The sequence below is a fragment of the Saccopteryx bilineata genome, chromosome 2, assembly GCF_036850765.1.
Source record: "Saccopteryx bilineata isolate mSacBil1 chromosome 2, mSacBil1_pri_phased_curated, whole genome shotgun sequence".
NCBI classification, from domain to species: Eukaryota; Metazoa; Chordata; class Mammalia; order Chiroptera; family Emballonuridae; genus Saccopteryx; species Saccopteryx bilineata.
In genome coordinates this window covers 273025741-273037146 of record NC_089491.1, presented here as the reverse complement: position 1 = coordinate 273037146, position 11406 = coordinate 273025741, and the positions used below count along the sequence as shown (strand labels likewise).

The window sequence follows — 11406 nt, the reverse complement described above, 5'->3', positions numbered from 1 at the left end:
AACAAAAAATATTTCCCCATGTATAAGACTTTTTTGGAAAACTTGGGATCTAAAAACTGGAGGCGATTTCTACAGTGGCTGTAAATTTTTTTACTTGCATTTCCCACTTTTTCGCACAGATAAGGTGTATGAATTTTATGATATACAAAACTTGAGTTCAATAACTTTATGTAATACATTTTTCTTTCAAATTTCAGGCCTCCACATTAAGGTGTGTCTTATACATGGGAGCATCTTATACATGAGGAAATCTGGTTAAAATAATAAGGTGTCCTTAGAACACTAGGATGAAGAAGAGTAATTTCTAACATCAGTGTATTTCGCTTGAACCTGGGTTTCAAGGGAAAGGAAACTAGCCCAAAACCCACTACCATCAGCAAGTTTTATTTAGCCTCGGACTTAAACTTTGTATAAAAGCAGCGTAACCTCTCCGCGCTTTTACTTCTATGATGCCTTTTTCTGGGGCTCCACTGGTGCAGGGAGGAGGGTTGAGGTGGGTAAGCCTCTACTTACTTCTGTCCTTCTTCCCCCTCCCCTTGCCCCGGTCATCCCTGATGTCCCTCTCTCTCTCCCAGTCGCTTTCAGGGCGCACCCTGGCTGGCTCCCTTTCCTGCCTCCTCTTCTCCCGGCCCCGGTCCCGCTCCCGGTCATGGTCCCGGTCCCTGGTCTTCAAGCCCCAATGTCTCTCTCGGGATCGGGATCGCTCCCGCTTTTCCCTTTTCCCCTCTCTATACTGGTCGTTTTTAATAACTGGCAAATTAATGGGCTTTCGGAAAGGCCGATCCCGCCCTCCGAACCTCAGCTGCCCAGACTCCTTTTTGCCCCCAAGGCCCCCGCCCAGCCGCCGAGGGATCCACCCTTTGAGAGTCCTTTCCAGCTCATAATCCACAAATATCTCATGCTGGTCGATGACCAAGCCATCGGCGTCCCGGTAAGCTTTGAGCAGGGAGCGCTCCTCTTTGTATTCAATGAAGGCATAGCCCTTGGAAAAGCCTGTGACCAGGTCCCTCACCAGCCGCAGCCGCCGGATGTCCCCGTAACGGGAAAACACCTCCTTTAACTTCTCCTCTTTGGTCTGCAAGTTTAGTCGTGCCACAAATAGGGTGAGGAGGGGGTCTCCTGTGACGCCTTTGTTGGGGGAGTACCGTGCCAACATTGCCCTCCAGACGGCGCGATCGTGGGGGTCTTCATCTGTGCCATCGATGCTGCCAGCTTTAAGGGGGTCATACTCCTTGGCGATGGGCATCCAGTCGTTCATGATCTAGGAGGGACCACAGCAAGCATTTATGTAGCACCTACTGGGAGTGACTTATTTGATCCTTACAGCAACCCCATGAAGCAGATTCTGCCATTCACTCCTCCTTCAGTAGGGAAGGAAGTGGATTCCCAAAGGCTGAGGACTCCCAGCTAGAAAGCGGGGGGGGGGGGGGGGGGGGGGGGGGGGGGCGGGGGCAGGGACACGACACACAACAACACGACAGGGACAGTATCAGAGCCAGGCAGTGGGCGCGGAGATGCTCTTACCCACAATCCCCACTCTCTCTCCCAGGAGGAAGTAGAGGATGACCATACCTGAGTTAGATGCATGTTTATGTATCATGCAGTTTAGCCTCTATAGAGTACTTAACTAACTACATTATAACCTAGAGACATGAATCAAAATCCAGGCTTACCAGCCCTGACCTGGTAGCTCAGTTAGTTAGAGCATCATCCCAATACACTAAGGTTGTGGGTTTGATCCCAGGTCAGGGCACATATAAGAATTAACCAAGGGCCTGACCTGTGGTGGCACAGTGGATAAAGCGTTGACCTGGAAATGCTGAGGTCGCTGGTTCAAAACCCTGGGCTTGCCTGGTCAAGGCACATATGGGAGTTGATGCTTCTAGCTCCTCCCCCCTTCTCTCTCTCCTCTCTCTCTCTCCCTCTCTGTCTCTCTCTCTCCCCTTCTCTCTCCTCTCTATAATGAATAAAAAAAAAAAGTGAAAGAATTAACCAAGGAATGTATAAATAAGTGCAACAATAAATTGATGTTTCTCTCTCCCTTCCTCTCCCTTTAAAACTATAGTAAAAAAGTAAAAGGTTTTCAAAATAAAAAGTAAATTAAAAAACACAGGCTCAGCCCTGGCCAGTTGGCTCAGTGGTAGAGCGTCGGCCTGGTGTGCGGAAGTCCTGGGTTCAATTCCCAGCCAGGGCACACAGAAGCGCACATCTGCTTCTCCACCCCTCCCCCTCTCCTTCCTCTCTGTCTCTCTCTTCCCCTCCCACAGTGAGGCTCCATTGGAGCAAAGATGGCCCGGCGCTGGGGATGGCTCCTTGGCCTCTGCCTCAGGCGCTAGAGTGGCTCTGGTTGCAACAGAGCGATGCCCCAGATGGGCAGAGCATGGCCCCCTGGTGGGCGTGCCGGGTGGATCCCGGTCAGGTGTATGCGGGAGTCTGTCTGACTGCCTCCCCATTTCTGGAGTCCGAAAAATACAAAAAAACAACAACACAGGCTCACCTTTTAGAGACTTTAAAATGGCCATAGGAAAACCAGCCTGGGAACAACTATGGAAATGTCATTTTTTGTGTGTGTGTATTTTTCTGAAGTTGGAAATGGGGAGGCAGTCAGACAGACTCCCGCATGTGCCCGACTGGGATCCACCCAGCACGCCCACCAGGGGGCGATGCACTGCCCATCTGGGGCATCGCTCTGTTGCAACCAGAGCCATTCTAGCGCCTGAGGCAGAGGTCATAGAGCCATCCTCAGCGCCCGGGCCAACTTTGCTCCAATGGAGCCTCGGCTGCGGGAGGGAAGAGAGAGACAGAGAGGAAGGAGAGGGGGAGGGGTGGAGAAGCAGATGGTCGTTTCTCCTGTGTGCCCTGGCTGGGAATCGAAGCCGGGACTCCTGCACGCCAGGCCGATGCTCTACCACTGAGCCAACCGGTCAGGGCCGGAAATGTCATTTTTAAAAATTCCACTGCTAAGAATTTCAAACATATCAATGTTGAGCATGGCCTAAACTAATTCCTTGCCTGGCTTCAACTATGACCAACACGTGGCCGGTCTTGTTTCACCTGAGCTCCCACTCACGTCCCCACTCCTGGATGATTCTGAAGCAAATTCTAGGTATAGCATCACTCATCTGTAAACATTTCAGTGTGCGTCACTAAAAGATAAAGGGCTTTTTCAAAAGTGAAACTCCAAGGGCAAATGGTGCTTGGAATGCAGCATTCTGCATTGGTCAATAAACAGGTGGCAAAGCTAAACCAACAGTCACCTAGCAGCAGGCTCTTTCATTAAAAGGAATATGAGATTTCTTCCCAGTTCCTAGTTTATGCCTTGGAACATGAGAACTGGTTGCAGTGATAATTTTAGTCCAGAAAGCACACTGCAGTTGTCATTCAAATGTATGATAATCATTTCTGAAAGTGGGTGGGTAAATTCCAGTCTGACACATGATAATTGATTCACATGAACCTGCTGGAATAATCCAGTGCTTTGCTAACATTCCAGACACTGCTAATAACCATGTGATGACCTCTGCACATCTTTAGACTCAGTGCTAAAATACGTTACTTAAAATCTAGGGCTCGCCTGACCAGGCAGTGGCACAGTGGATATAGCATTGGACTGAGATGCGGAGGACCCAGGTTCGAGACCCTGAGGTCTCCAGCTTGAGCGCGGGCTCATCTGGTTTGAGCAAAGCTCACCAGCTTGGACCCAAGGTCGCTGGCTTGAGCAAGGGGTTACTGGGTCTGCTGCAGCCCCAAGGTCAAGGCACATATGAGAAAGCAATCAATGAACAACTAAGGTGTTGCAATGAAAAACTGATGATTGATGCTTCTCATCTCTCTCCCTTCCTGTCTGTCTATCCCTCTCTCTCACTCTCTGTCTCTGTAAAAAATAAATTAAAAATTAAAAAAAAAAAATTTAAAAAGCAACTTTGAAGCCTGACCCGCCGTGGCGCAGTGGATTGAGCGTCGGACTGGGATGCAGAAGGATCCAGGTTTGAGACCCCAAGGTTGCCAGCTTGAGCGTGGGCTCATCTGGCTTGAGCAAAAAGCTCAGCAGCTTGGACTCAAGGTCACTGGCTTAAGCAAGGGGTTACTCAATCTGCTGAAGGCCTGCGGTCATGGCACATATGAGAAAGCAATCAATGAACAACTAAGGTGTTGCAACGAAAAACTGATGATTGATGCTTCTCATCTCTCTCCCTTCCTGTCTGTCTGTCCCTATCTATCCCTCTATCTGACTCTCTCTCTGTCCCTGTAAAAATAAATGAATTAATTTTAAAAAAGCAACTTTGAAGACACCTTTCAGGAATGTTCATCAGTAAAAAGCTGATAAACAGCTGAAGCTACAGAAGGAGTACAGACACCGTGAGATTTCTGTCTGGGCCTGAGCTCTGCCTCTCAGGCACTTTGTGTCTTTTTTCCTCTGGTGGCAGGAATTTCTCCACGTAAAAAGAAAAAAAAAAAAAGGATACCACTATGTTGTTTGAATCTCTGCTCCAATTAATTCCATTCTACTGGCCCTAAAATTCTTAGATTCTAACCTTATAACTCTAGTTACCTTGTATTGAATGCTGAGGAGGCGCCAGGCACTGTGCTAAGCATATTCCTCAACAAAACCAGGAAACAGTTACTACTATCATTGCCATTTCAGATGTGGACAGTGAGATACAAAAAAAGGTTGTCTTTTACCACAAATCACAAAGCTAAGTAGCCACCCAGCAAGGAGTTACTCCACTCCAGAGCTTGAGCTCTTAACTACAATGTGTCCGTAAAGTCATGGTGCACTTTTGACCGGTCACAGGAAAGCAACAAAAGATGATAGAAATGTGAAATCTGCACCAAATAAAAGGAAAACCCTCCCAGTTTCTGTAGAATATGTGGCAGCATGTGCGTATGCGCAGATGATGACGTAACACCATGTATACAGCGAAGCAGCCCACGGCCATGCCAGTCGAGATGTGGATGGTACAGAGGAAAGTTCAGCGTGTTCTATGGCTCGCTAAATTCGAATCTGTGACCAAAGTGCAACATGAATATCGACGCGTTTATAACGAAGCACCACCACATAGGAATAACATTACTTGGTGGGATAAGCAGTTGAAGGAAACCAGGAGTTTGGTGGAGAAACCCCGTTCTGGTAGGCCATCAGTCAGTGATGAGTCTGTAGAGGCTACACAGGATAGCTACCTAAGGAGCCCTAAAAAATCTGTGCATGAGCCCACATCGAACTGCACTGAATAGGTATGATACTGGGAGAGTTTTCCTTTTATTTGGTGCAGATTTCACATTACTATCGTCTTGTTGCTTTCCTGTGACCGGTCAAAAGTGCACCATGAGCCCTGGCCAGTTGGTTCAGTGGTAGAGCGTCAACCTGGCGTGCAGGAAACCCGGGTTCGATTCCCGGCCAGGGCACACAGGAGAAGTGCCCCTCTGCTTCTCCACCCCTTCCCTTCTCCTTCCTCTCTGTCTCTTTTTTTTCCCCTCCCGCAACCAAGGCTCCATTGGAGCAAAGCTGGCCCGGGTGCTGAGGATGGCTCTGTGGCCTCTGCCTCAAGCGCTAGAATGGCTCTGTTTGCCACAGAGCAACACCCCAGATGGGCAGAGCACCGCCCCCTGGTGGGCATGCCGGGTGGATCATGGTGGGGCGCATGCGGGAGTGTGACTGCCTCCCCGTTTCCAACTTCAGAAAAATACAAAAAAAAAAAAAAGTACACCATGACTTTACAGACACACTGTATTACCTGAGATGGCCGTCCTAAGATATAAACCTTTGGAGATGGGGATAGGGGGTCTGGGAGTTGGAAGCTAAGACCCCTTCCCCATTCTACAGGGAAAGGTCACAAAGATCTATCAAATAAAACTGCAATTACTATGCACGATCAGAGCTGCGGTTCAAAGCTTAAAGAGTTCTGTCGCCTGACCTGTGGTGGCGCAGTGGATAAAGCGTCGACCTGGAAATGCTGAGGTTGCCAGTTTGAAACCCTGGGCTTGCCTGGTCAAGGCACATATGGGAGTTGATGCTTCCAGCTCCTCCCCCCTTCTCTTTCTCTGTCTCTCCTCTCTGTCTCTCTCTCTCTCTCCCTCTCCTCTCTAAAAAAAAAAAAATGAATAAAAAAAAAATTAAAAAAAAAAAAAGCTTAAAGAGTTCTTCAAATTAAAATCTGGAGAGCCCTGGCCAGTTGGCTCAGTGGTCGAGCGTTGGCCTGGCGTGCCGAAGTCCCGGGTTCGATTCCCGGCCAGGGCACACAGGAGAAGCGCCCATCTGCTTCTCCACCCCTCCCCCTTTCCTTCCTCTCTGTTTCTCTCTTCTCCTCCCACAACCAAGGCTCCATTGGAGCAAAGATGGCCCGGGCGCTGGGGATGGGTCTGGGGCCTCTGCCCCAGGCGCTAAAGTGGCTCTGGTCGCGGCAGAGCGACGCCCCGGAGGGGCAGAGCATCGCTCCCTGGTGGGCAGAGTTTCGCCCCTGGTGGGCGTGCCGGGTGAATCCCGGTCGGGCACACGCGGGAGTCTGTCTGACTGTCTCTCCCCGTTTCTAGCTTCAGAAAAATACCCCCCCCCAAAAAAAATCTGGAGAGAATTACTAAGGGATAAGCAGGTGTTTTCTCATTCTTCTGCACCTGCTTCTATCTCTAACAAATACCAAGAGAACAGCGGCCTTCACTGCTTCTCATGAATCTTTCTGGGTGTATTTCCTCCGTTGCAGCATTATGCTGACATTTCCTACAGCAACAGCCTCTTTGGGAGTTTTGTTTTGTTTTTTCTTTTTGGAGTTTTAGATTCTCGGTCATTATTTCATACACGGGGATAAGATGTGAGAGATGAATGGTGTCGGGTGGAGGTGGGTGGGCAGTCAACCATTAAAGATGAAAGCGTGGGAAATTAAAAAGAGCATATTAGACTGGGAATCAGAACACCCAGGTTTAAGCCCCCGTCCTACGTTGGGCAAAATGTAAATCATCCGTTGAATGTAACTAAATTCCACTTGGCTAGGTTTTTGTGAAGCTTAGATAACTGTCTCTGAAAGTGCTTTATAATTGTAAATTATGAAACAAATAAAAGTTGTCCTTAAGCAAAAGAAAGCACATCTTTTCTTCCTAAGCCTAAAGCAAGCCATTGCCGCGCTTCCCACCCAAGTGGAAAATGGAACTGAAAGCGGGACCTACAGAGCCCTACCGAGCATGCGCAGTGGCGTTGTAGACGCTAAGGCGGAAGTGTCGGTGGAAAAGCCTGCAACCTCCCCAAACCCCCTAAGTGCCTCCGCCTTTGCCACCGGCACCTGACCTTCTGGGTAGGCGTAGAGCGAAAAGGGCTATCTTTCCAACTCAGCTATCGCCCCAGCTCCCCAACTCTCCAAAGGTTCCCCCTTTGCCAGGTTTCAACATGGCGGCCCACACACGGGTGAACGGGCTGTCCGGGCCGAATTAACCAAATCCTTCTCGCCAGGTGGGCCCCACTCCCGCCAAACCGTCCCCACTCACATCTACTGGGTTCCGACCTCCCTTCCCCACGGAAACCGGCACCAGGCTCCAAACGATGGAGAGGTTTCTCAGTGCCCGTCCGACCGGACCCTTACATCGGAAGAAGTAGATTCGTCACGGGCGCTGTTTCCCGCTTTTGCTTTTGCTTGAAGATATTTAATTCCCCTGTCTCGAGCATCCAAGGCGTACTGCTTCCGAGGAGAATTAAATTTCTAATTTATTTTTCCCAAAGAAGACAAGGCCCTGCTAAATTGCACCGTAGGATTGAAAGACTATCGAATGTGCGGTTAGGCGGTCTGGGAGTAGCCAAGGTCTCGGTCGCGCGGTTGGTGTTGGTTCTCCGGCTCCTGTTTCCCGTCTGTTCTTGACGGTTTCTTTGTTATGGTTTCTTCAAAACATGCGTGTGCCGGTACCCATGAAATTTGGTACGTTTCCCCCGAGTTTCCATCACCCTCAGGTGTTCTAAGTTCGCTTTGCACACAAGCCAGACAGTTCATCCGAGCTCGCGGGTTGGGGGGACGAGCGAGTCGCGTGGGAATTTGGGACAGGGCGGTTTCCTGGGCCCCGCCCCGGGTCTGTGACCTCAGAATCTCTAGACTTCCTCTTTTTGTTTTTGTTTTTTTTGGGGGGAGGGGTTGCTTTTTTTTCTTTCGCTAGTCCTCGGGTGATTCTGACAACTACTGAAGGACCCCTGCCCGTCACGGTTCCGGTTTGGAGACAAGATTGAAAACCTGGGCGTGGGAGGAAAGAAACTGCTGGACCAGTAAATATTCGCAGGACCCAGAGATGTGTGCGTTTTGATTTTTTTTTTTTTTTAATGGAAGGAGACATTCGGGTAGATGACGACTGGATTGTGGCACACGCTTTCTTAAATGTGGTGGTGGGTGTGGTGTCTTGGTTCGCAAGCCACTCATTTTATGGTTAATCCTTACAAGTGGGTCGCTGCTGCCAAAGCCCGATCTCCTTTTCGCTCTAATCTTGTCCTTGGAAAGTCAGTTTATCTTTTGAATTACTGAGGAGGCGGTGCCGCCGCCTCGTCTTCATTGAATCTCTATTATGGAAGTGAAACCTAGGCTCTAAATATCTACAGCGGGCTTTAAGTACATTTTCTTAAAACATATTATGAAAATGTATTATTGGATAAAAATGAAAAAAACCACAAGCAATAGCTATAATTAAAATTTTTATGTATAAAAATGGATGTGGTATATACACGCAATGGAATACTAATTGAGTCCTTAAAAGGAAGTTCTGGTGACATGGATGAACCTGGTGGGTGTTATGTGGGGTGAAGTGAAAAGAAAAAGAAAAAATGCTGTAGGCCCGGGCCGGTTGGCTCAGTGGTAGAGCGTCGGCCTAGCGTGCAGAAGTCCCGGGTTCGATTCCCGGCCAGGGCACACAGGAGAAGCGCCAATCTGCTTCTCCACCCCTCCCCCTCTCCTTCTCCTCTGTCTCTCTCTTCCCCTCCCGCAGCCAAGGCTCCATTGGAGCAAAGATGGTCGGGAGGCTGGGGATGGCTCCTTGGCCTCTGCCCCAGGCGCTAGAGTGGCTCTGGTCGCAACAGAGCAACACCCCGGAGGGGCAGAGCATCACCCCCTGGTGGGCAGAGCTTCGCCCCTGGTGGACGTGCCGGGTGGATCCCGGTCGGGCGCATGCGGGAGTCTGACTGTCTCTCCCTGTTTCCAGCTTCGGAAAAATACAAAAAAAAAAAAAAAAATGCTGTATGATTTGATTTAAATGAGGGACATAGACAGAGATGAAAGCAGAATGGCAGTTACCAGGGGCTGTGGGTTTTGGAGAGAACAGTTACTATTTAATGAGCACAGAGGTTGAATTTGGGGTGATGAAAAAGTTCTAGGGGGTGAATGGTAACGGTTATAAACATTGTGAGTGTACTTAATGCTAAAGCACTGTACACTTAAGAATGTTAAAATGGTAAAAGTTTATGTGTGTTTTACCACCATTAAAAAAAAAGTGTACCTGACCAGGTGGTGGCACAGTGGATAGATCGTCAACCTGGAATGCTGAAGTTATAGTTCAAAACCCTGAGCTTGCCCAGGCAAGGTACATACACAAGCAAGCAATGAATAACTAAAGTAAAACAACTATAAGTTGATACTTCTTGCTTCCCCCCCCCCCCCCGTAAAATCAATAAATAAAATCTTTTAAAAAACTTAATTATATGGTCCTGGCCAGTGGCTCAGTGAATAGAGTGTGGGTCTGGCATACAGACTTCTGGGGTTCAGTTCTAGCGAAGGGACACAGGAGAAGCTACCATCTGCTTCTCCACCCTCCCTCTCCTCCCTCTCTCTTTTCTTCCTGCAGCCAGGGGCTTGATTGATTAGAGTGGGGAGGGGGGTGCGGGCGGTGAGAATATCTCCACTGGAACGCATCAGCCGCAGGTGCTGAAAATAGCTCAATACTAGAGCCTCGGCCCCAGATGGAGTAGCTGGGTAGATCCCAGCTGAGGGACATGTCTCACTATCTCCCCTCCTCTCACCTAAAAAAAACAAAAAAACACAGCTTGTATACAAAATTAGTTATATAACAGAATATTTTCTAAACCAAGCTGAAGATCTGGGGGGCAACATGGCCTACTCTACTAGAGATTTCTCTAGAACAGGGGTCGGGAAACTTTTTGGCTGAGCCATAAACGCCACATATTTTAAAATGTAATTCCGTGAGAGCCATACAACTACCCTTGTATGTTAGGCATTATCCAATAAAAATTTAGAGTTGTCCCGGAGGACAGCTGTGATTGGCTCCAGCCACCCGCAACCATGAACATGAACGGTAGGAAATGAATGGATTGTAATATATGAGAATGTTTTATATTTTTAACACTATTTTTTTTATTAAAGATTTGCCTGCAAGCCAGATGCAGCCATCAAAAGAGCCACATCTGGGTCATAAGCCATAGGTTCCTGACCCCTGCTCTAGATGTTTCATACTAACACAGCCTTAAACCACTCAGTGCTGGGCCCTGTGCTAAGCTCACTTCATTCTCAAGAGCTCTTTGAGGAGTGTACTGTTACATTCCATGGTGGAGCACCTGTGTGCATGGAGGATGGAATTCCCATAATCTCCTTTACTGCTCCCCCAACTCTTTAATGTGAATAAACATTTCAACTAAGTTGGTGTTGTTGTTTTTAAGTAAGCTTTAAAGTCCCCACCCTTCCTACAACCAGATTGTTTTCCAAAGAAGGTTAACTCTAAGACAGCAGTTCTCAACCTGTGGGCGCCGGAGTCCCGACCCACAGGTTGAGAACCGCTGCTCTAAGAGATGAAGTCACTGACCCAGGATTACGTGCATTTAACCCAAATGGGGAAAATCTCCAAAATCCTTCCTGTTTCCATGCAGGATTTAAGGGTAACAAGACCAGAAAATGATTTAGAGAACAGAAAGAAAGCCATACTGAGTGTGCCACTCAGGAAATCAGCGGTGCCACAGATACTCACAGGACACAAGATTTACTAGGTTTGAGGTACCAAAATAGGACCAACGGTTATCTGCTAATGAAACTTTACAGCTGGTGGGCTAATTTAGCCTCCGGGCATTTACTGTTCCATTTTTTTTTTTTTTTTTTTTTTTTTTTTTTTGCATTTTTCTGAAGCTGGAAACAGGGAGAGACAGTCAGACAGACTCCCGCATGCGCCCGACCGGGATCCACCCGGCACGCCCACCAGGGGCGACGCTCTGTCCACCAGGGGGCGATGCTCTGCCCATCCTGGGCGTCGCCATGTTGCGACCCTCCTGGGTGTCGCCATGTTGCGACCAGAGCCACTCTAGCGCCTGGGGCAGAGGCCACAGAGCCATCCCCAGCGCCCGGGCCATCTTTGCTCCAATGGAGCCTTGGCTGCGGGAGGGGAAGAGAGAGACAGAGAGGAAGGCGCGGCGGAGGGGTGGAGAAGCAAATGGGCGCTTCTCCTATG

At 48.7% G+C, this 11406-nt stretch overlaps 1 protein-coding gene, 1 long non-coding RNA gene and 1 other non-coding gene across 4 annotated transcripts; 2 read left to right on the top strand and 1 right to left on the bottom strand.

The window, feature by feature from the left end:
• Window positions 1-368: 368 nt before the first annotated feature.
• SNRNP35 (small nuclear ribonucleoprotein U11/U12 subunit 35) lies at window positions 369-8087 on the bottom strand. 2 transcript variants are annotated; one of them, XM_066260744.1, is made up of 2 exons: window positions 7569-8087; window positions 369-1261 (listed from the first exon to the last, which is right to left on the bottom strand). In XM_066260744.1, the coding sequence occupies exon 2, from the start codon at window positions 1256-1258 to the stop codon at window positions 506-508; it is 753 nt and encodes a 250-aa protein (XP_066116841.1). In that variant the 5' UTR covers window positions 1259-1261; window positions 7569-8087; the 3' UTR covers window positions 369-505. The 2 variants fall into 2 exon arrangements, with proteins under 2 accessions (XP_066116841.1, XP_066116840.1); XM_066260743.1 differs by having other exon boundaries at window positions 7474-8083.
• On the top strand, window positions 2119-2194 carry TRNAT-GGU (transfer RNA threonine (anticodon GGU)). Its single transcript has one exon. It is a non-coding gene; the product is annotated as a tRNA-Thr (tRNA).
• LOC136325802 (uncharacterized) lies at window positions 7818-10564 on the top strand. The gene is made up of 3 exons (XR_010729313.1): window positions 7818-7898; window positions 8298-8350; window positions 10335-10564. It is a non-coding gene; the product is annotated as an uncharacterized lncRNA (long non-coding RNA).
• The last annotated feature ends 842 nt before the right edge of the window (window positions 10565-11406 follow it).